The sequence below is a fragment of the Camponotus floridanus genome, unplaced genomic scaffold (genome assembly GCF_003227725.1).
Source record: "Camponotus floridanus strain SB8 unplaced genomic scaffold, Cflo_v7.5 scaffold33, whole genome shotgun sequence".
Taxonomy (NCBI): Eukaryota; Metazoa; Arthropoda; class Insecta; order Hymenoptera; family Formicidae; genus Camponotus; species Camponotus floridanus.
Window position 1 is genome coordinate 223,315 of NW_020229470.1, and position 24,642 is coordinate 247,956.

General features: G+C 40.9%; 1 protein-coding gene across 10 annotated transcripts in view; it reads right to left on the bottom strand.

Annotated features, from left to right (window-relative positions):
- LOC105257937 (protein turtle) overlaps nucleotides 1-24,642 on the bottom strand; it is a 211,172-nt gene that overhangs the window by 55,353 nt on the left and 131,177 nt on the right. For all 10 annotated transcript variants that reach the window (XM_025410625.1, XM_025410626.1, XM_011268892.3 and 7 more), the window contains 3 exons: nucleotides 3,504-3,631; nucleotides 2,763-2,933; nucleotides 2,017-2,339 (listed from right to left, as the gene is read on the bottom strand). In XM_025410625.1, the coding sequence (XP_025266410.1) occupies nucleotides 2,017-2,339; nucleotides 2,763-2,914 (475 nt within the window). In that variant the 5' untranslated portion in view covers nucleotides 2,915-2,933; nucleotides 3,504-3,631. The remainder of the gene's footprint in view (nucleotides 1-2,016; nucleotides 2,340-2,762; nucleotides 2,934-3,503; nucleotides 3,632-24,642) is intronic.

Consider the following 24,642-nt stretch of genomic DNA (forward strand, 5'->3'; position numbering starts at 1 on the left):
TTTATTTTATTTATGATAAATACTTTCAACTACGTCCAGTATTTATATACGTGGAATGCACTTTTTGCCGTCTGCCGTGCAATGTTTCATTCAAAATAAACCGTCGTAAAGTTACACGATGACAAATATTCGACAACGCAAAAACGAAAGAGAAATTATACTCGGAGTAAACAATCATTATGAAGTTGCTACGATTAATTATATTTTCTATTTCCGGAAGAGAGGCGAGGCAATGCGTATTTTAATTGCAGGATAATGCGAGTTTTCATATTACCAACGCATGCGCGTGCCGTTAACGCAGTTGTGCATATATTTTGAATGAAACTTGGCGAGAGAGGCCGGAGTTTTAATGAAATTGTTTGCGCTGAGTAACGAGCATCATAAGGATCCTCGTATAACGTCCATGTAAAAAAAAGGAATCCTTGAAACACAAGCGTGTTGTGCACGTTTTTATTTTTTCTTTCTTTTCTATTTTTTTTTATTCTTCGTCAGTAATCTCGTTGCTACGGCGTGATTAAGGTTCTTGTGGTTTAGAGTGTCACTTCAGTCGGAATAATTGTAAAAACAGAACGTGATACTGAAGTGTAAAACTGCCTGTCCTACGTTGCAATTGAGAGGAACTGTACTCGTTTTATTTAAATCAATTATAATTTTTATATTGCGAGACCGTCGCACAAAATTATAATTACAAAATTATAATTACAAATTATAAGTACAGCGCTTGAATTTACAATGTTCTAATTCTTCTCGAAATTCGAATTTAATTAATGGATCACAAGCGCGTTGCGCATCTCATATAATGCTATAAAATATTGCAGGGAGATTGCAAAAGAGATATATAAATATTATTATTACGTATAACTTTGTGGTGGAAAAACTGATATCGCGCTCATCCATACGTTTCTCGCGCGGCGGATATGACAATGTCCCGCATGTGACAGAAGACCATTTTTCGAATTGTCGAACAGCCGAGCTGCCGCATATCGAAACGAATTCAAAGCATTGATAAAAGTCTCAGTCTCTTTTCACAGCGCGACCATTCACGCCGCTTCGGCTCGTGACGGAAAATTCTTTCAGATTGAAACCCGCGCGCCAAGAGAGAATATTTTGCGATCGCAAAGTTGAAAGAGGCTCACACAATCCACCCTGTCGCGGATAAAAATTATGACAAATTTGACCGCGTAATTATTCGCGCGATGAAAGCGACGTTTTCAGACGTTAATAAAAAGGCGGGGGCATATATCGATTTTACATTTCGAACAGACAGACAGTTTTTATAACGAACGTTTATGCAACGTATTAATTACTTTCATGGTGAAAATACGATTGTAATTAAAACGTACGAATTTCTTTGACAATTATATCTTTCACGAGTTCCGACAATCGCGAGAATCGAGGATATCTCGTCGCCGTTGATTTCGTCTTCTCTGACTTAAGTGCACTTGGCATTCTCGCCCGATACTCCATTATCTGATCGCGCAGGGCCAGCTTATTTCGCTTCATTTGTCGATCTCAGTCGACGTCCCATTACACGCCACAAGCTCTCTATCCCGATGTCCGCCTATGGCTCGGATTTGAGAAGCAACGACCCGTTTCGTGAGATACGGTGCCACGGCATTAGCGACCATTCGGACGTCCCGCCAACTAGTGAACTCTAATTTGCGGTCCCTGCTAATTGAGGAACGAATACGAGATTGCACCGGCGGACAAATGAAGAGATTCCCGGATGCGACAGGATACCGCGTTATCATAGTTTCGAGAATGTAACACAATAATAGGACATAACGACATATTGGCGCAACGAAATTATGAAATAAAAAATACTGGACCTTCAAATCTGATTACATATATATACACGGGTTTGATAAAATACCTGAGTTTCTCAAAGTAATTTTTTTTTCTCGCATTCAGATTAAAACTGCTCCAGAACATTTTCAGAAGGACTAATGTTTTTCTTTTTAATAAAGAATATTTTTCTACGAGAAAATAATGTTTTATAATACTGTAAAGTAATACCTGGGGTGACGAGGAGCGCGATACCAAGGAGTAGAGCTCTCGTCGCCACTTCCACGATCCGTCGAAAGTCCCTGCGACACCACCGTAACCGATGCCTCTTTCCTCCGTCATCTTCGTCCGCTTCATCCTTTCTACTCGTGTGCTCGAAAAGGCCCAGACAAAGCCGCAGCTTCCGGTATACCGAACCAATCTCATTCGTCTCGGGCATGCGTCGCTTCACAGTCTCCTTTTTTTCAACCGCTTCGTTCTCCTGGCGCCTATACGATCGACAGCCTGTGCAGGTGGGCTGACCGGAAGCGAGGATCGCCTCGTGATCAGTCCTCCTAAAAAAATTAATCATTCTTTTACCGTAAGCATAAATTTACCTCATCGCTTATGTAATCTTGTCGATTCGAAAATAATTCAAGCTATTTTTATGAAAATCTATCAATGATTGTTTTTCAAAGTTTCATATATTATCACGTATATTATTTACAGAATATGCGTTATATTAATTTAAAGGCTATTAAAGGGATAGATTCTTATATTAAGATAGATTCTTATAGATATTAATTTCTTATATTAATTGCGTTATATTAATTCTTATAGATTCTTGTATGAATTTAAAGGCTATTAAAGGGATAGATTCTTAAACTTTCAAATCTATTCATTTCACGCATCTTTTGTATCGTACCAAGATAATTGCATAAAAAAGACATGCAAAGCATAGGTTTCATCTTCCCGACGCGACATCTACGATGGTTTACCTGTCCTCGTGGTCGTCACACGCGGCTTTCTCCTCGGTGACATGATAGCCGTGCCTTAGGGACCGAAGACCCTGCGAACAAGTTCCCCCGGTACACTGGAACTCGAGCCGTCGCCGGAGGTCCGTGGCTTGTAGCCCTCCTCCGCCCCCCATACCCCCGTTCCCATAGTACCTGCGGACATAAAGCGGTCGAGGCCTGTTATAACTATAGCACACGCAGTAACAATCGGTCGAGGTGAGCTACGACCGGTAAATGACACGGCGCTCAATATGTCACATAAACCAGAAGTACTGACGGCGAATAAGGAGTCGTAAAGAACATAGCATACATGCCGTGGATCTTGAAATATGACACGAGATGACAAGTAAGGGTTGCGAATTTATTGAATGCATTAGATGTCGCGTTATATATCATTTTTCAAAAATTTGCGTGCTTTTTGTAGGAAAAAAGAGATAATTACATTTTCTTTTTTACATAAAATGTGATTCGATTGAAATTGATTTGCGCGACACATTTATTCAATGTTATCAAGGTTACGTAAAAATGTTCAGCATCCAAGCTTATATTTAAATTAACGGAGAAAAAAGTCGAGTATGTATGAAAACAAGAAAATAGATCAACCCTGATCATTTGACGAAAATGAGGGTAAAACTGGATAATTAATGTTTTAAACAAGATTCACTTATTCATGTTCACTTATTCACCTCCCACTTTGTTTTTATTAATTACAAATCCACTCACCCCTGCCGCTCCGCCACTACTACCGCTGCCCGGATCGTACGCCCTCGGTGCCAATTTTCACAAACCTCGCCACTTCCTCGCCCTTCTCGGCAGCCGCTTCAACCCCCGCAACGTGTCGCTTTCATCACCTGCAACACAAAGGAATAATATTCATCGGCGCATTATTTGGAACAAAGTAAAAAAATTTTTACTTGCTTCCTCTGAGAGTAGAAATATACTAATTGAAGCAAAGAATTTATTGTAATATCAATTGTTGTGCGCTAATCAATTATTATTGTCTTCCGCGATACGCTCGCTTCTTATTTGGGACATGACTTTGTACGAGCTACACATTCGTATCCGTGCACGTATACGTATAGACGAATGAATCCTTTGGTAGATAGTTGAAATTCCATATAGACGAAACATGAATCGATTCGATTAGCAACATACGTGCTCAAATACAAGCCTGATTGATTCAATTTGGGTTCCAACCCCTACGAGCGATCCTTAGACGCTCCGACGATGGACTAATTATATCACGTTCGAAGACCACGTGATCTGGCAGAAACTAAGATGGAATAATTTTAAGCGATCCCGAAAGGGAGAAATTAAATATTTTCAATCCTGGAAGCACATGTGACATGAATTTTATAATATAATCGGATTCAATTTGAAGTCTTTAATGTTTTAGCTCGATGAACGATTGAAAATGCTTTCTTTATCCATGTCTTGAATTAACATTTATCTTTATACGATGTCAATTTTTTTTCGAAATGGATACCGTTATATTCAATAAAGTTATACGACTGCTATTCACATGAATAGATTTTTAATACCGTTTCATCAATTGAAATAATTCGATATAAATACATACAATTCGCCTCTCATTATGAGAGTAATGCGATGGAATTATAAATGAACAGCAATTGCATTTAATATCATAGTGCTTAACTTCCACAAAAAACTGGTCATGATTTAATGCAAATTATATTATGACGTATGCATATACAATACGTGGATTGCGATCACGCGCATGCGAGGGGGAAGATGAACCCGCGGCTTATTTATCGTGTGTCAATAAGCGTGAAGATTTTATCTCATTCGAAGCACGTTCGTGTAATACTAACTCTGACGGGAATTACGGCCATTCTGCGCTAGTAAAATGAGCGTTGTCTGCCAATGAGAGAAAGAGAAAGAGAGAAAGAGAGAGAGAGAGAGAGCAGGTGCGTATTAGATCGAAGCATTGTACTTTCATGCTCGCTGATCACAACGAGTCTGTGTGAAATGAATGAGAGACGCGGCCGATAAAATGAATTGTCCGCAGTTATTAATGGAACAAGTCTTAAAAAATATCGAATTCACAAAAATTTAAATATTCTAGAGATTAAATTCCTTCGAACTATTTTAACCATTAATTAATTGTCTCATCAATTAATCCATTCATAATTGATCAAGTGATAATAATTAATTAAGTTATTTCTTCTTTAATAAATAGCGCAATTTCCACTGCAGAAAAAAAACTATAAAATTAACTTGTGCATTAAATGGATAAATAATGTAGTAGTATTCCACAGTAATCTGTGAGCGAATGCCGCGGTAAAGTTACACGATACCGTAAGCTTACAGCGCTCTTATTTATGATCACCGTCCGCTACTAATGCTGTAGCATCAATCAAGTGTTGTTACTCACTCTGGTGCTAAAGCCAGATGGCAGATTAGACGCTTGCACTTCCCTCAAGAATTCACGTAAGAGCGAATGGAATTTAAATTCTTGCGCGTGCATCATCGCAACTGTCGACTGCAAATGACGTTCTTTTCGTGTCCTACATCTTATACATACAAGTATATTACATCGTAGAATCTGAGAAAGTTCTCATAGGGTGTTTTTCAACAAGTGACACAGAGGACACAGTGTAACACAGTGAATTATTTCATCCTTGTTTACCTTCGACAACCAACAAGGATGAGATGATTTACTGTGTCTTCTGTGTCGTTTGCTGAAAAACGCTCATATATTATTATTTATAATCGGTAATATGTGAGAACTATCGCGTTTTTTTAAATTTAATGTTGTCTGGTAGAAATAAATAGTTAATTACATTTTATAACGATTTATTTGTTTCACGTCAAACGTCGCGAATATTTTTCGCTAGGTAAACATGTAGAATTGAATTTTCGAACATACCATTGGTATTACCTTACTATTCCCGACTTTATAGACGATATTATTCTCAGAGTAAAGTCACGTTTTATTACCTAGCGTCAAACTACCCTAACTCTCGGATAACAGTGGATTCTTCCTTCATGACCGAGGTTGGAGTAGTGAAAACTGTGATTCCGAGTCAGTTTGCAAATTTAATCGTCGGCAATTTGATCGAGGATATAATTACGACGAAATTCTGCTCCCCTTCCTGTTATCATCTTGTAATTAAGGCTGAATTCTTTTTATTTTCTCCACGTTACACATGTGAATGTTGATTCTCCGATTAACGATATATTATATATTTTATCGATTGGACGATAGTATAAAATAGAACAGCTTGCTTGCGAGGGAATATTTATCGCCTTTCTTATAAATATAGATTTAAATAGCTCGGAACGCGATTGCAAAATCGATTCAATAATGTGGAGCAGCGAGTGACCTTTTGACCAGAATGCCTTCTATCGGCAAATTGTTCGTACAGCCAAGTGCTCTCGCAATTGGCACTATTTCCAAAATCGGGAATGTGCGAGCAATGTATAAACGAGACTACATCTAACGCGCTCGTTACCTCGGCTGAAGAGAGGAATGCCGGTGGATCGTACTAGTACTAATAAAAGGTACAGAGCTGTACTGTTTGAACAATGTGCATGTCGTCCACGCAATTTCGTCCCACCAAGGGGCTGCGACACCGGCTGTCATAACTCGTCTTCGTGTTTCCCGATTATTAGCACCGAGCCGATGGGACTGGCTAGTTTCTCTCTCTCTCTCTCTCTCTCTCTCTCTCTCTCTCTTTGCTTTCATTCTCTCTGTCTCATCAGTGTTATCCCTCTTCTACTCATACAGTCTAACTACTCCACGACTCTCTCATATATGATATCTGCCGGACTCGGTTGGGCTATAAATCGAATCGACCGTGAGAAGTTTAGCACTGGACGTGTCGACAGCTAAAATTCCAGCGGGTAAACATAAGAAATCAGCTCGATAAAATCGCATCCGTTTCATCTGTAGAACAAACATTTTTTTTACATCAAGTTCTTCGAGACAGATTGTTTGCGTTTTTGAGCATAAAATTGACTGCCGTTTCTTATTTTCGAAATTACAGACATTTTATCAGAATATCTACGATGAATAATAAGTAGCCCGAAGGTAGCAATCATTCGGTGAGCGAGTTTTTTTTATAACTCTACTTTTATATAACACAATTTGCTTATTCTATCCGATATGCTGTCATTTCGGGACAAAACGAAACAGTCAGCTAATTGGCTTGCGCCAGGAATACACGTCCCATGTGACTTCATTCATTATCGGTGTCGGTCGAACGTAACCGGAAGCGGGGAAAGTATTGGTCCGCATCGTGCGGGCGATGTATCGCGGCGATTTTTCGGCCTTGTTTTGCCCCGTCGTGCGCTTCAACGTCGACATCGTTGCATTTCGCAACGTATGCGATACTGGACATACGTTTCCCGAAGTCGATACAGACCGGACGCGGGTGAATTACTCATACGCGTACGCTAAATTGCCGAAAGTTTTCGCCCAATTTCACTGACGACGCGCGCGAACTTCCGTTGTGCAGCCGGAACAACTATGCATGCGCTCGGAAGTTCGACTATAGATCTTCGTTTGCTTCGCGCATACACATGCATTTACTATCTATGTAACCATGATATATATATATGTAGATATATATATATATATATATGTAGATCCGTGCTTTACATTTAACATATTCCGGGTGCAAAGTTCCGAGCATTCGTATTCGCGCCAAGCTTTGTTCGAATTGTAAATGTCACAGAAATTATATTGATGGGAAATAAAATGATGTGAAGAGATGCAAAGAATTTAATTAATTTACCGGTTATGCGTCCGCGTGTTCATTTGTAACAAAATGTTAATGCATAAAACATCCGCCTCCCTTTCTTTCCCTCTCTTTTTTCCGCATTTAAAATGACGCAAATATTCTCGACCGTGTAAATCGCGTTTGAAAAATTTGTTACGCCGAATATTCACGGCAAATTTCGCCGTGTGGTTGTCAGGCTGAACAATTCGATTTCAACGACAATCCAAATGGATCCGGTCAATTGCGAAGTTCCTACGTTAATGCTTTTTTTTCCTTTCGACAAGCATTTAAATTAAATTAAAATTCACGAAATAAAAATATATCAACTTCGCATCGCGCAGACATCTCTGATTCGTATAACAATTACATTGATTATTATCCACGCTAACTTTTGAAAAGAGAGTTTGTCATATACCATGACAAACGACCAAACTCTTTAAAAAGTTCCTTTACACGGTTGTCCAACTTTTGCGGATTGTCGTCTCTTTTGACAGGAAACATAACTTTCTAAATTGGTTTGGGACAGAAGGGGCCAACTTTGTCATTAACCGTTTTTGCGAGCTTTCTCGCCATTGGCCATTCGCTATTTTCGCGTTACAAAAAATCGCGAGAGATTTCTCTTTCTCTTTTTATAGCTCTATTACCTTGAACAATTTTCATCGATCCTAACTCTTTTGAACAATCAATTGCGATTGACAAATTGATTCGGCACGAAGACATGATTGCCGCATCGAATAATTAATGAAGATACGCGTAACATGGCTAATTTCGCAGATGCTTGATAAATCTATATTGCTTTACATAGCAACAGCATATTCCACAAACTTCTCCAGGATCCCTCTAGGTTCAGCGTGCATATCTGCTGCAGGGCATTTACGAATGATCTTGTATACGCGTATGTATATCTGACACGAGGCCTCGAGGCTTTTCAGGGTATATCACACTACATATATCTATCTGTCGCGGAATCTATTTGAACGTCCTCTTGCGCCAATGATGAGGATGTTAATTATTACCGCCAAGGTTTGCCCGAGACGAAGAAGATCCCCGTCGGCGCTAGAATTTCGGGATGAAAGCGAGGAATCCGAGGTCACTCGCTGGCAATAAACCATCGTGTCTCTGCTATTATAAGCGAATAATATAGTTTATCCGATACTGGTCAGTTTTGGTGAAGCCATTCGATTTTGCGGAAATTGCTTGATTATCGGAACTTGTCAGCGGTCGAGAGGAAAATGTGTCATACGAAGACGGTGTATTTATAGCTCCTAGCGCAAAATTTATAATTACATCTCTACATGTAAACCACGGTGTAAATCGATATTTCAATCGTGGCCAAACCTTACCAGCAGAAACAGATGCAACGCGAGCAATGTCGTGATTTGATATCGGAAATTTCACGTGCGTTAATCAACATCGCAAATTAGTGCAGCGAAAATTTTTACGCTTGCGCTTCATCATCTCTCTCGATAGAGATCCTCGATGAAAAAGTAATCGATCCACGAGAAAACTTTGTTAGGAGAAGACGCTTAATCTCGTAATCCGAGATATAATCCAGGCTTGCGCAGTACGTCTGCAACACAGTGTACGTAAATCGTTCACCTCAATCGGGAATCGATGACACGATTTCGGAAATTCTGTTACAAGAGTTCGCGGCTTCGAATTTAGAGTCCAAGGTTAAACAACGGCTGATAAACCGATGTAGTAGCTATAAGAGAGTAGGTTGCAGGGCACGATATACGTAAGTATATCATTAGTCTTCTGAAATTCATAGAATTTCAAAGCCCGATTTATATCCCTTTCAATATGAACGGATTATTTATGATTATTGCGTGGTCTTGCTTTTACCTTCCTTCTGATATCTTGAAGCATTATTTCATCTCGCTTTCTATTTATCCTTCATCGAAACTGTCAGCAAAATTTATCAAACTCACATTCGGCAGCAGTGAAATATACCCGTTATTTCCGCTGTCTCACGCTTTCGAATAGACTTTTGTATCATTTTTTAGGAACCCTCAGGGAATCATTGACTCTGAGTGTCCGCTTGTTTAAGAATCGCAAAAATTTTCACAAAACTTTGAGGGTCTTTTAAAGTGCGTACAAGATATAGGTATTTGGGGAATAAAGAGCATAAGGGGAATAAGAGTTAGCACTGAAAGTATATTCTAGAATAGAGACTTGCTGGTGATAATATCAAGAATAAGAAAGAAAAATACACATTGTTTGAAGCGAAATGACGATGAACAAAGTTAGATAAATAAAGGAAAAGTCATATAGTGAGAAAAAAATAAATGGGCAGGCAATAAAAATATTACTGATATATAAAAGTGGCAGGAAATAGAAGGTAAAGAGAGAAAGAGAATAAAGGCAAATAGAGATATAAGAGCTAACGTATGTAGAAGAATAAAGAGAAAGTGTCAGAGAAACTCGGTAACAAACACAGGCATTAATGAGAAACAATAAAAGTGTTGAATAACGGCGAGAAAAACGCCGTCAAGAAAAACGGCGAGGTAAAATAGTAAAATGGTAACTTGAAGAACAAAGTTAAGAGCGTAGAAGAGATATTCGAGTGTAGAAGAAGCATTTGAGTTCCTTGAAAAAACACAAAGAGTAGATAAGCAGCGTGTGGCGAAAGAACGGAGGAGGGAAAGGGTTGAAAGTTACAATCAAGAGGGGTTTAGAAGGATATATAAAAGCGAATGCTCGGCGCTGAGCCGAGAATAGAGGGAGAGGGACAGAAAGTGGAAGTGCTTTCAGATAGCGGATAGAGGAAGGAAATGGGCGTCGGGAAGACAGACAGCAGTTGAGAAAAGAAAAAGGTAAAGGGCGAGGGAGGCAACATAAAAATGGAGGAAGAGGAGGAATCCGCTTTATGCAAATGAATGTCCGAAATATTCTCAGTGGAGCTTCCTGTATCGGCATTCCGTGCCATCTCAGGAAGCCCCTGTAACTTCGCTACTGCCGCGCGTCTACCTCTTTTATCCCCTTTTAAATATCTTTATCAAAATGAGCAGGATTTTCGTATCTGTCTCTTGCGTTGCGATGTTTAAAAAAAAAAAACAATTCACGGCTTTTTCTGTTTAATACTTTCATGAGAAATTGGAAGGAAATTACTTACTGTTATACATTTTAAAAGGAAACACAAACGATTTGCATCATTATTCGGAGCGATTTTTCACAACAATTTTTCTACGTATTTATGATACATGTGCAACGATAAAATATTAATAACGATAAAAATAATAAGATAAATATATGAAAATAGGTGTAAACGAATAAATAGAACAAACAACAACTCGCGTTAATCAGAGAACAATACAAGCCTGTCGGCCGCGAACAAACAAGGTGCGACATGTTCTATGCAAATCCTACCTCGTTGGCTGGAATTGACGTAGGAAGACGTCGATAACTCTCGGCAAGTCAAATCGACGTGCCTTAGTACTGCGTCGGGACGCTTAACTCGATTGTAGTTAACGGGCAAGTTTATCCAGACAGCGTCACGATAGTTGGAAACTACGCGACTTCGTTGCGCGCCTACGATGAGAATGAGAAACGTAAACCAGAGATGTACTACTATTTAAATACGAATCTAGAAGAAGGAAATTAAAGAATCTCTCTAGCCTATATATAAGACCAATATATTAAGACCAATATTGTATTGAATAAAATTCGCTTAATTTAGTAGCACTCTATGTAGCACTATGGCAGACATATCGCATCTCGTTTCACTGTACAGTGTAACAAAAGTATATTCTACTTGAAATGTTTTCGTTTCAAATATACTCGATGTTTTGAAGTATTACTTTTTTTTTAATTATACCTACTACATGATACCAGATTATATTTTAGAACATTTGTATCTGTTTGATCAAATACATGCGATCGTATTTTATTGGACTTGCAAAGTGTTTTTGCTTTCCATTTCACGTGCGCAATCGCATTTTATTGCACTTTAAATTTGAAGCGTTTCTGTTTTCCGACTGAACAATATGCGTCAATTGTATATTATATTACATATATATATATAAATATTTTTACCATTGAAAGTGTAAAAAAGTAATCTCTTTTAAAGCGTGATAAAGTCCCTCCTCCAAACGTTTTTTATTTATTCGATCCTTTTATCATCATGATGCGTGCGCACTCGACAGACCGATACGCGAGCAATCGCGAATTGTTTCGCGAATCTTAGATTACCCTTCGTGTCGAGTCCGCGTCGGAAGCGAATATTTCTAACGTGCGTGCAAGAAAGAGAGACATGCAAAATATCGCAGTCTTTCTCCTGCGATAAAGAGCGATTTTCTCGGGACCCGTATCGAGAACTACGAAACGAGGAAGGTGCACCGCCCTTTCGCGAACCTTAGAAAATTACATAGCTACGCTCCGGAGGGAGGAAGGGAGGAACCAACGGTAAAAGCACGGCGATACACGCAACGACCGTCACTTTTCGATCGTGGAACGCAATGTGTATCGCGAGGAGGGTCCTCGAGTCTCTAGTCGCGCGATAATACATGACTTTATTCCGTGAGAGAAGAAGAGACGGAAGGAGCTCTCGCGATTTTCGCTTAAGGTGGGTGGCGCGTGGCGGTGATAGTGATAGAGGGGCTCGAGGAAATAAAAGTGCACTCCGTTTCCCGTACATATGTGTACGAGTAGATATCGTCGCGTGATGCGAGCGTCTCGCATGCACCGAGCGCGACGTTGCGGAATTTCATATCACTCCGACAAAATATGCCTCCTCGCCTTTATTATCGTGCGGAATGGTCTTAACTGTTTGCCATGCGATGGGTTTAATAGACCTATTTCTGTAATATCTTGGCAAAGGAAACGCACGTGTAATATTTGAATAGCATTTGAATGGCTAGCTCTCCCCCCGTATATATATTTTCAAATAATAATAATAATAAATAAAATATTGTTATGGAATATAATTCACTCGATCAATACATGCATTGTATAAGCGTAAATCTCCGTAAGAATAAACTTCAATTTATTCGCCTCGTTCCATCAGACAAGCAAATATATAAGCGATAATATTTTATTTCTCACAAATATTGCCCGTGCAGCTATATCTTCGCGTCAACAAAAAATCCATAAATAAAAGCCTATTAATCTATCTGATCGCGCAATTAATCCTTCATTTATTTCAAATTCCACTAAAAACGCGTTCTCGTTATCTGTTTGTAAACTCATAAAATAAATCGCATTTAAATTGTTCTTAATTTTTTAATATGCGAATATATTTAATATGTATTTATATTAAATTCTGTGTATCGCGGTCGCGCAAATTCACCACGTTTATGCTTATTTTTTCACGAGGAAATAATGAAAAAAATACATGGCAAAGTCCTGCGTAAGCAAAATAATTGTATATTCGTGAAAAGCTATAGCGAATATTTGCGGATGTGCGCGTACTATAAACATCAAAGTATTTGTCGGAGCAACGTCGATTTATACTACTGCGTGCAGCCACAAAACTCCCTGCCGCCTTACTGGCCGCAGCAACGTAAATTGCTTTTTTGCTCGATTATCGATCCAACGTCTAACAGCTAAACATACCGCCCTGTGCAATTTTGCCGCGTACAGATTACAATCGCTCAAATATATGGCCTTATTACAACAAATTTATTTTAAGTACCGTTTCTTTGTGTTGCATCTTTCGGAGAATTAATATTTTCAAAGATGGAATATATTTTTGAAAATAGAAGGGAAAATGTAGAGGATTTTTTGAAATATATTCACGATACAATTATAAACTTTTCTGTTTTAGTACTTTTTACGAATAGTCTTTTAGCTAATTTATTAAAGGATGGAGAATCAATTTCATTACGCAGTAAACTTTTATTCCTGTAATGGATTCCGTACTTTTACTACACCGTAAACTTAAAATATTTTATAGGTCGATTTGCAACATGATGATATAATTATCGTAAAATATGTTGTTGCAATTCGCATTGCTAACTTTCAATTCAGTTTCAGCTGCATCTCTGTCCTGCCTGATAATAAATGAAACATTTTTTTTATCACCGACTTAACTTTTCAGAAAAGAATCGCATTAAAGTACGCAGATATTGCATAAAGCTCACAGCGCTATACGTGCTATCTTTTTAATTGCACAAATTTTTCAATGTGACACATATGAAGATCAGATATAATACTAAAGTCTGATTAATCATAATCAGTAATTGCACGATTGTTTTGTGTATGTGTTCGTGTTACGTAACATATAAAAATTTTTTTACAATCCTTCACATAATTTCCCCCCCCCCCATTTTATATAGGACATTGATTTTCGGTTTTTGCACGATACGTCTACAATATTCCGCCGACGCGAACGTACGTCGTCGTCGCGATGCGTTTATGAAAAGGTGGCGCCGATATTTGCGGTGCGCCTCACGTGGCATTGTGAACCCCGTGAGGTATTTGTCGCAGGGCGGGGGAGAGGAGGGGACGGTGGTGTTCCGGCGACGATTCGCATTACGGCATAACGACCGCTCCTGCCGCAAAACGCGTCGTCGACCGACGAGCCGCACGACCGGCCGCAGCTGCAACTGCACCGCCACCTCGCCGACCGCAAAACTGCAGGTGGAAACGGCGCGGCATACCGATTCGCGCCTCTCGCAGGCGGGGCGCGCACAAACCCTTTAACCCAGCCGGGATTTATACATTCTGCGATAGAACGGCAGGAAGGAACGCGCGCAACTATGTTGGGAAACAACAGCGAGAGGAGGGCCAAGGATCTGGAAACGATTGAAATTTCCTCCGGTTTTCCGGGAGCCTGCGGGACTCGCCGAAAGGACGGCGCATTCCGAGGATTCCCGATAGAGCGAACGCGGAGCGGACGTCGTTGTCCGTAAACGGCGATTTCGCGGCGATCCTTTGACGCGAGATGCTCGAAAATCCCGAGGCTGTCCCGAAGGAAATGCCGATGCTCGAGAGACCGGAACGGCGATTGATTGAAACTTTGGGAAACGAGAATTCAAGTCTGAGAATTTCCTTGACAATCTAACATATCTTTGAATATTGGTCTTGTTGCCTAACGATTCAAACACCTCAGATTGTTCGATTAAACAATTCGAGTTTCAATATATGTGTATACTCATTCTTGTACAAGAAAATACATTTCTTTGAGACATTTCCAGCAAGGTGTTCCAGAAAAGTAACGATGCCACGGGCGCGATTAAAACTGCGATTTGCGTGACAAGTTGAAAAAGCCGGGAAGTCTCGGCGATCGGGTTCTTCTTTTCGGTAGAGAGAACCGGGATGGTTAAGGAGATGAAGCGGAAAAACGAGAGGAGGCGCGGATCTTCCCTGAACAGAGCTTGAGAGACGAACGGAGTTCTCTATTGAGTCGGTCAGCCCGCAGATGCAATTGAATCGAACGTGCCAGAGGGAAGTGCACTTAGCCGTTTTGCTTGTCTCGTCTCGTTCCCGCCGACTCGACTTCAGAGGAGGAAAACCCGGATAGGAGGAAGTGTGCAATAACCGCGAACTTTGAGGGACGAGGGGGAGGGATTTAGGAAGGAAAGAGAAGGAAATTTACTTTCCTCTACGCGTATGTATTTCTCTCGCAGTGAAAACCAATATAACGGTGTCCGGTTGAGTAGGGTAGGTCAACGGATCAGCCCGCCGACTATGAGCATGATCAAGTTACGAGTCGCTCGGACGTCGCGTAGCATTGCCCCCTGTCTTTGAATACAATTTGGAAGATTCTCCCTCGTGTCTAGCCTGCCTTGCCTAACATTCCTCGCCCGAGTTTACACGAATTGTCACCGCTCATGATTCGCCCGTGTTTAATACTCCACGATCGATGTTTCCTCTAACCGGTTTTAATGGCGTGTTTTTTAAAGCGTTCGGAGCGCTTTCCAACTTTTTCACGTAACTCGCAACGTCACTATTGATTACTGCCGGTTAAACGTCGCTCGTTTCCCCACGCGCGGCACATGACTAGTAATTTCATTTGGCTGCAATCTGCATAATAAAGGCCGACGTTTAGCTAGATTCGGACGTTGAATTACACTCGTTGCGTGCCGGGCGAAAATCGTTAAAGTGTCCGCCCGACTCGGCTGTTAAACGCGCACAGACGTATCCGTTGTTTTCGTCGACTATGAATTATTATCGTGCCGCTTCTCTCGACGGGATACGTCTCTACCTAACGAACACAATTTCGACGGGAGGAAGAAGAAGAAAAAAAGACAAAGTACACATAAACTTCGGACGCGTCATATGAAAACAAGTTTCTCAAGAGATTGATACACGATGATGAAGCTAAAATATATATCGCTAATTAGGATTCAACGTAGAATGGTTAGAGAGATTGCCGTTTTCCCCGACTTGTATGCTTAACTTGTACGTGATATTCTTGCACGAAATCTGAATCGCTGCGATTTAATGACGCGCGCCGAAATCGCGGTCTTCGAGAACATGTAGTGAGAGAGAAAGAGAGAGAGAGAGAGAGGGAGTTTTCTCGTAAATATATAACTTTACTTGCGCCTCGGTGATGCGCGACGATTTAACGGGATTTAAATGTTTCGAGATGTTCCCGAGAATAGTCGAACGTGCCGTTGTTTTTGCCCCGGTCACCGATGAATATTCATCGGCCCCGCGACGACGTTAAATAGTATCAAGATGCTAATTAATCGCGAGTTTGATCGCAGCGAATTACTTCTCTTCCGCGCTCTACGTATCCCTGAATAATTTATAGCGATTCTCGCGCGTCTGCCGAGAGAATAAGATATGCCATTGTATCGGCTGTTAGAAAAGTAATGAGCTGGCCGGTTTTACGCTGAAATTTTTGCATTCTTTAAATATTACACGCGAATGTGTTCGATAAAATACGATATAGATATTTTCCACGTTCATCTGTTTTGCTAGGAAATTTTGATCAACTGTCAAATCCGAAACTCCGTCACTCCTACTTACAAGGGCGGATGATATAGCGAGCGATCGATGCGCGCAAACTACGGGAACACGAATACGGGAATAGCCATTGCTTAAGCGGTGTCTACGAGCTGCCTAAAGCAGGCAATGCAAACTTACTTAACCATGTACTAAGTCTCGAACGACCTAGCTTGCATAATACCGGGATGGGATAAGTAGGCCAATGTGAGTGCAGCGGCGAGGGCTGACGGCGAGAACCGTGTGGGGATGCATAAAGGGAAGTGGGAAAGAGGGACGAGGGATGAACGGGGGAGCGCTCGTTCTGATAGTCCTACTGAAGTAACATCGTCATTTTAATGAGAACGTCTCGCGACGGTATTTTTCTAAATTATACAAACGACGCGATTCAGATATAATAACAAGCACGTCGCACGTGGATGTCTTTCAAGGACGTATATCACTGAACGAGGCTATTATTTGGAAAATCGCTCGAGAGATGACATTAAATGTTATTAGTTCTGCAGATACATGGCATGGGCAGAACGACTTTGGGCGTACTCGAGGGGTGCTTCAGTTTTAGGGGATGACTCGCCGTAGCGAGTACGAGAGTCAACGATGGGGGTGCGCTTGAATTACGTCGGATACGCGAATGCGTTTAAATTCCGTTTAAAGGGTCATTAAGGCCGAATTAGAGCGGTACCGTCCCGGGATCACCGACAATCCGAGAGCGACGTCAAGTGTACGACTGCCTCGTCGTAACTTTCGAATAATACGTCGCCGAGGGAGGATCTCTCTCTCTCTTTCTCTTTCAGTGAGCGAAGGGAAGGATGCGGTAGAATTGGAGATCCCGATTCGAGCGCACGCGTTCTGAAATATTATATTCGAGATGCGCCGGCTTTCGACGACAACGCGACCCGCCCCGTCGAGACCAGAGTGCACTCGAGTTCGGCACTCGCGTGTAGGCGGAGAAATTCGAGATTGATACCGTACTCGAAAGCCAGCTAGCTCGGGAGACGCAATTTTGGCTCGTCGTCGCGCCACTTCGCTGCAGATCTTGAATCTCGATATATCGCGCGCAGCTTGGAAAGCTGGCTCGACGTAGAAAGAGTTGTAAGCGCCATATTTTCAAAGTTACGATGTCATTGGGAAAGGATCCTTGTGTTAGAGATAAACATTCTAAAATGCATGTGTCATAGAGAAGGTGCGCAGAAACGCGTGTTTTGTCAAATAAATACGAAAGAGAATATACCTCTCGATTATATTTTTTTTATAATAGATTCTTTCTTTTATATCAAAATGTCCAAGAGATATTGAAATTATTAATATTAATAATAAATTACTAACATTAATATTAATACAGAATTTATCGAGAAATAGAAAGCAAATGTAAATACGTATGAACGATATTTAAATATAATAATCTAATATAATATGATACCACTATACCATAATTCTGATATATAAATGTGATTGTGATTGAGAGATAAACGATCGTATTTATTTTCAAATATTTAAATAAAAAATAGAGGAAAACATTATATAATCGCAAACAGAAGAGCAAATATATTACGGCGACTCTGATAAAATATGTACTTTTGAATTCGATTGATATCATTTTAATAGCATTTATAATAACATACACATTTCTCACAACCGTTACATTTATGAAGCTTTAATAAATCCGTATCACGGTTATTGTCCTATATTTGTAAAGTGAAAGAGACGGCGGAATATCGCGGACAAAAGACAGATCGTATATTACACGCTCAATAATATAGACCTGTAGTCTAGCCGCGACTTTTACAGGCCAGGCGACCACGTCACTGTACCACCATCTCGATACCTAAGCACGCTAGACGGTGACCCGGCTGAATGGAGCTCGGCATCGATACAGCGCCGCGGAGACGAGACGTCGGGGACCTCGGTGGATATTTTTATCCTAAATCGGATTTTCCTCTTTCGCACAGCGTCGCCTGGATCGATAGTCGACGCTAAAATTGTCCACGTAACATCTGCGTAATACGTGCCGCTTTATTACAGTATTGCGCGTGCGACATCCGCGACGATTTTTCGGAATTTTCACACTCGCATTAGCGAACGTTTATAAGAGAGAGCGCAAAATAGAGTAGAGCGATGTAATCGGATTACAAGCTTACGTATGGACGAATGAATGAATGAGAGAAAGAGAAAAAAAAAGAGAAGGAAAAGGCAAAAGAGGAAGAGAGAGAGAGGGGCGAAGATAAAGAGTAAAAAGCGGAATCGATGCCTCCTATTCGTCACGGTATAAAAAGGTACGGGAGTTCATAGAGGTGAACAAAGGAAAAATTGAGCACCGTCGGGAACGTCGATGCGTTGATGAATAGGACCTGCTGGGTCATCAGCAGGGCTCTGCGTAACATTGCCGGCATTCCGCGATGCCAGTTACAGCGCACAAAAGCGAATCAATTGCAGCTGAACGATCATGATGACGTTTTTTTTTTTTTTTTTTTTTTTTCAAAGTAAAGCTTCGCGTTGCGTCGACAGGGATATGGTTACGGTTATCGAAACAAAAATCATAGAAATATCATCGATGGATCAAGAGACGCACCAGCGGCGGCTGGTTTTTAATTTATCTCGCATACGTCGTTCCAGAATGTCGGTTACAGAAGAGTCCGGACGGTTACAAGGGAGTCGCTTTAATTACACCTGACAGAGCTCGGCTCGGCTCGGCTCGATTCTGCAGAGCCGTGGCTTCAATTACGGTGTTCATGATTGTAAAGTGTAAATGCAATAGACGCATTGCAACGATACACGCACATCGATAACATATCTATGTACACACACACACACACACACACATGTGTATATATATATATATATATATATATATATATATATATATATATTGATGTATATGTGCATCTATATTCCTGGAAAAAATTAACGCATAATTTTTGTTTCACTTTTTCTTTAAAATTTTTCGTTAAAATTTAAACCTCAGCTTTTAAAGAAAAAGGGGAAAAAATTATGCGTTAATTTTGTCCAGGAGTACAGATATATACACTTATGTATACATATTTTATAAGTATATATAATTGAGCGTTTCACGAAAATCGATTTTCCATAAAGCGTTGTCACGCTGCATTAGTTCGGATAAATCTGTGGTCGATGCGCCGCGGCTATTAAAGCGACGCTCGATTGTACGGCCTGCACCGATTTTTCTTCCATTTTTTGGTTGGAGGGAGGATTGAAAAAATATGTACATCATAAAGATACGAATCAAAAATCGTTTCACAATGTTGCCCGCGGTTTTCCGTGTGTATTATGCCGCGTCATCATTTATGGCAAAGTACGCTTTATAAATACGGGATGATTACGGCTTCGAGTATGATTTGATTCGAATTTTACTCATTCATCAATTTTCGTTATATCGAGTTTTTTTATCAATACGATCGCGCGAATTGAAGATTATTCGATCATTTATACATTTCATACGGATTATCATGCGGCATAATTTTATGACCGATCACATACATCATTTTTAGAGATAATACTATTAAATTGTATCGTAGTCTCGCGAGTGAACATATAGCGTAAGCTCAATCTTATTAACAGTAAATTATCAACCTCGAAAGCTAAATATACTTCCAGTTCATAAGTCCGGTACGTCGATATTTCTTTTTGCCGTACGGCTTATACGGTTATAAAGCTAGACATTCCTTCGAGCCATCCTCATGACCTATTGCTGATGAAAAAGGTTTGATAACGAAAGTATCGATAACTCGACACGGGTCATCTCGACTTTTATCGAAGCTTACCAGTCTCGTACGAGGGGAATCTAGTCGTGAGCTTAATTGCGGCATCTACTGACTGGAAATCGGTTTTCGTTCCGCGAAAGATTAGCGAAATCCCAGCGCGACTAGATCGCTCGCGATGTACGTGAGTGAGGCCACGACGACCAATCGCGAGGATTAGCTGTGAGAATGTAGTTTTAACGACGTTGCGGCACGGAAGCTCACGCGAAACGAAGTTATGCCGTGCGATCGAGTTTTTTATACAGGGTGGACCGAAATTGCGATTCTTTTTCCATCGATATAACTGAAACCAGACGGTAAAAATTATCAATTGATTGACTGATGGATGACGATCTTGTTGAACGAATCCCCATCCACGGAAAGAAATAGCCGCACTGAGAAAAATCGTTTGATTGTACCAACAAGACGTCTATGATTGAAGGCATTTTGGTTAAATCAAACCAGAATTTCTAGTTATCATAAGACTCGATTTTTTTATAACTAGAATGTTTAATAGATTTTACTATAAGGATTTGGTTGGTATTTTCTGGTTGAATCTATAAAATTTCTTGTTACATTAATTTCTTTGCTTGCCATGCTTAACTGGTATTCAATATTTGTCATAAAATATATGTAAAGAACTAGTATTAACGTTAAATCCAAAGTATATTTTTTTTCTCTTACGAGCAGTAGTGCTAGAAAGAGGACGCTAGCTCTCTGATTGTGTGTGTTTGAGCTGCATCCTCTTGTTGCATCACTGTTTATCAGTTTAATTTCTAACAAACTGAATTTAAAATAATTTATTCAATAATCTGGATTGAATTTATCCAATAATCTTGTTGAAATTCAGAATATTAAACAGACTTTTGAGATTAAATAAAAAAAATGTTAGACGACTTGGTGCTGGCGAGTTTAGTATTATTAACCAGAAAATTTGGTAACTTGACAGGAAAAAATTAATCAGATTCATCTGGTAATTCCTACAAGAATTCTGGTTCGTTCATTTTCCAACAGAGATACTGATTGAATCTACCAGAATTCTAATTAATGCAACCAGATTTTTTTCTCAGTGCGATGATTCTAGACCACCGTATACGATCATATCCGAACGACGCTCGAGTTTGTCTGCTTAAATATGGAGGTCAAAGTTACACGTCTGCACGTTTCGAAACCACCACACCGTGGCGGCGGGAGACCTTCAACCCTCGACCTACGGAAACCGCCGTGAAAAGCTATCGCGTGCCGGCGCAATCGGCTCGCCGTGATCTCGCGCGAGCGCCTTCGATCGGCTTCTTGTACTTGCGTCGGCACTCGAAGGACAGATTATGTCGAAGCGTGTGGTGGACTCTGACATTTCGGGCCAGGAAGGCGGCGAGCAGAGTTCGCACGCGGCCGGATTAAATTAATGTACCTGCCCGCCGTGAAACTTGACGCTGAAAAATAGCACCCCCTCGCGCGCCGTCATAAATTTCTATTTTACAGACTCTTGGCCGCCGAATTTAATTCGTTGATACGCGATCGTTTGGCCTTTCGTACCTCGAGTCTAACATTCGACAGCGTGATATACGATTGTATGAACGTCGTCGCGACGTTGCATCGTTAATCTCGAAATAATCTGTAAAGATATTTTAAATCCCTACCTTTTTTACTATCGTTGTCTATTGTCGATTACTATCGTACTATGCGGGTCTTGTAGTCTGTGCTTTGACGCGTCGCCCTCGCGTTTAAACAGCACGCGATAACTCAGCCGATACAATTGTGTGGGCGGATAAAGGTAAACTGCATTCGTTATTCCGTGTTCGTTTCGCGCGAGCCGCGTTGCAAAAATTTTACCGCTTTCGCAATTTAACGAGCTGGGGCCTGCTCGAACGAACGAACGAACGAACGAACGAGCGAGCGACGCATCTCGCGCTACCACAATTTCGGCAGCCGGTGTCGATCAACCCTCTCTGAGAGCTTATCCGCTCTGAACCAGCAAGGTACTCTCTTAAAAAAAAAAAAAAAAAAAAAAACCGGCCAGACATTTTCTCGTTGGTGGCAATCGAATTCGCCATCCCTATCGGTCCGATAATACTTCGTTGCCGTGCGTCGCGTTGCTTTGACAGCGCCGATGATGCACCACGACGATGCAACCCCCGGTCGATCGTCCCGCTGCTAAACTCGCAGCTTTGTCCCGCGTTGGAAAAAAAGAGAAGGGAGAAAGAGAGACGCGGCAAGAAATAAAACAAAAACTCTTGGATAAAAATGACGCTACATCGGAGGCGCGATTAAATATCGCGCTCGATGTCCAAAGCGGCGGCGATAGTCATTAATGGGAGACGCGCGCGACACGCGTTACCGGGCTGCCACTCTCGTTAATACAGAGATCTAGCTCGTTGGACAGCGGCTCCCGGTGAAAAAGCGCTTTAATCCGAGCCGCGCTCACGCTCTCGCAGCGCGTTCATCGAGCGCTCCCTTTTTGCACCTTTTTTATTTGTCCGACAATAAAGCAGCTTAATTGCTCCGCCGAGATCGGATGTATTTGAACGAGACGCGGACGTGTTTCGGCACGCGATCCTCCGTGTTCGAAGGGTATTGGAGCCGTGCTATGTACAAATGTCGCTTTCTCTATGTGTATACGACGGGTTATGTATACCTAAATCTAAACGCGAAGCCCCGAAAGCAAGCGAGGTGACAATCATGAGCCATGCTCCGAATGCAAATCGCATCCTTTAAGATCAAAGTCGAGAGACGCTGTAATTGAACGTAGCGTGTAAGAGAGAGAAATATATACTTCGCAGACGTGATGTATACATGCAACAGCAGATTTCATCGCTTCAGCTTCTTTGAGAATGTCGGATTATGTTAATGAATATAAACAATTTATTTATATACTTGACGTAAAAAAAACATTGTCAAGTTTTGCAACTTCACGAAGCGTTAATCTCGAGAGGGAAGCCGATGTCATTCCGCGATATCATCACGAGTGAGTAACCCGCGTGAAACGATCTAAAACTGATTGCACAGAGTACTGCATGGCGGAGCAACAACAGTGTTAGTACCCGTTAACGTCGAGAATTTCGACAGTTTCAGCGGGTCAAGTGAGATTAAACGAGAATTCGGTCGAGAGGAAAAGAGGGGGAGGGAGAATTGCGATGAAACGGAGGGCTATTCGCGGCCGCTGCGAGCAACACAATGCATTTTTCTCTTCGCGCCCATTCAACGCGAGACTCTCTAAATGTTTAGCCGCGATACAACTGACGGGAGAAAGCTTCCTCGAATAATGGAATAGAGTGTACGAAGAATAATTATATTATATAGATTAAATTTTCAAATAAAATCGTCCCTCGATCAGATTTTTTTCTCTCGTTAATATGGTTTTATCTGAAAATTTTCTAACCGATAAATGATTTTCAAGCTTATGATATACCCTGCATTCGCGTTATATATCTTATGAAGCACCGCACGTGGAATTTTTCCGAGGCTCTAGTCGCTAATTAAATAAATTCGTCGAACAAAGGCACGTCATCGTCGTCGTCGTGATTTCTTCGTCCATCCTGAAAGTCTCATCAGATTCTCGATACTTCTGATTACGTGCTCCGCAAAAATTATTGCGCTCGTATAAGAACGGACGAGCGGAAACAATAACCGGACGAGGGTCGCAGATTTAATTACAAGAAATCGCCGAACTTCCACCCGCACTCTCTCTCTCTCTCTCTCTCTTTGTTCTCGGTTCTCTCCCCTTCGTGCCAAACTCCCGCCCGATACCTTAACCTAATTCCACTTAGGTTTTGCCGGCCGACCAAGCGAGCTGCTGTCGAGCGAAGACTAATGTTCATCTAACTGATCGTTTCTCCGCAACACTGACTTATTTCTTGGCGAGAACGAGTCTCGAGGGGAATTTTTCACTCCTCCTGAATTCGCGACGCGACAATTTTACCTGCTTGCATCGGCAGAAAATTAGCTTTGCCAGCTTTCGGCGAATATGGCCGGTCATCTCGTCTCGCGTCGTAAAACTCGAATTGCCGCGATAAACTGCATCCATTGGATCTTAAAGTTGGCGTCATTCACATCATATCGCGTTAGGATTTTATTATATAACTCTGCTTGTAAAAAAGTTGTCGGAAGTTGTAATCAAAATCATACGACAGACCTTACAGTGGCATAATTGAACGACCGAACATTGTGTGCTGCGATAGTTTTTAGAATGCGAAACTCGTAAATAATCGGGAGCAAAAATCGGTATACGATATATAAATTATTGAGAAAAAAGAATGAGTTTCTAGATATATTTCTAGAGCTTATAAATTATATTTTAACTGGACGAGCTTGCTATGCGCGTGATTGACTTTGACGGATATCAAACCTGTCCGCACATTTCCTGGATTGCATCCAAGCGATAATAAAAAAAATCAATGTTAAGAGACGGTCAGCTTCTATCGATCGATGTAGGGTCGCGCGAATTCTTTAATTTGCAAAAAACTCAAGAAT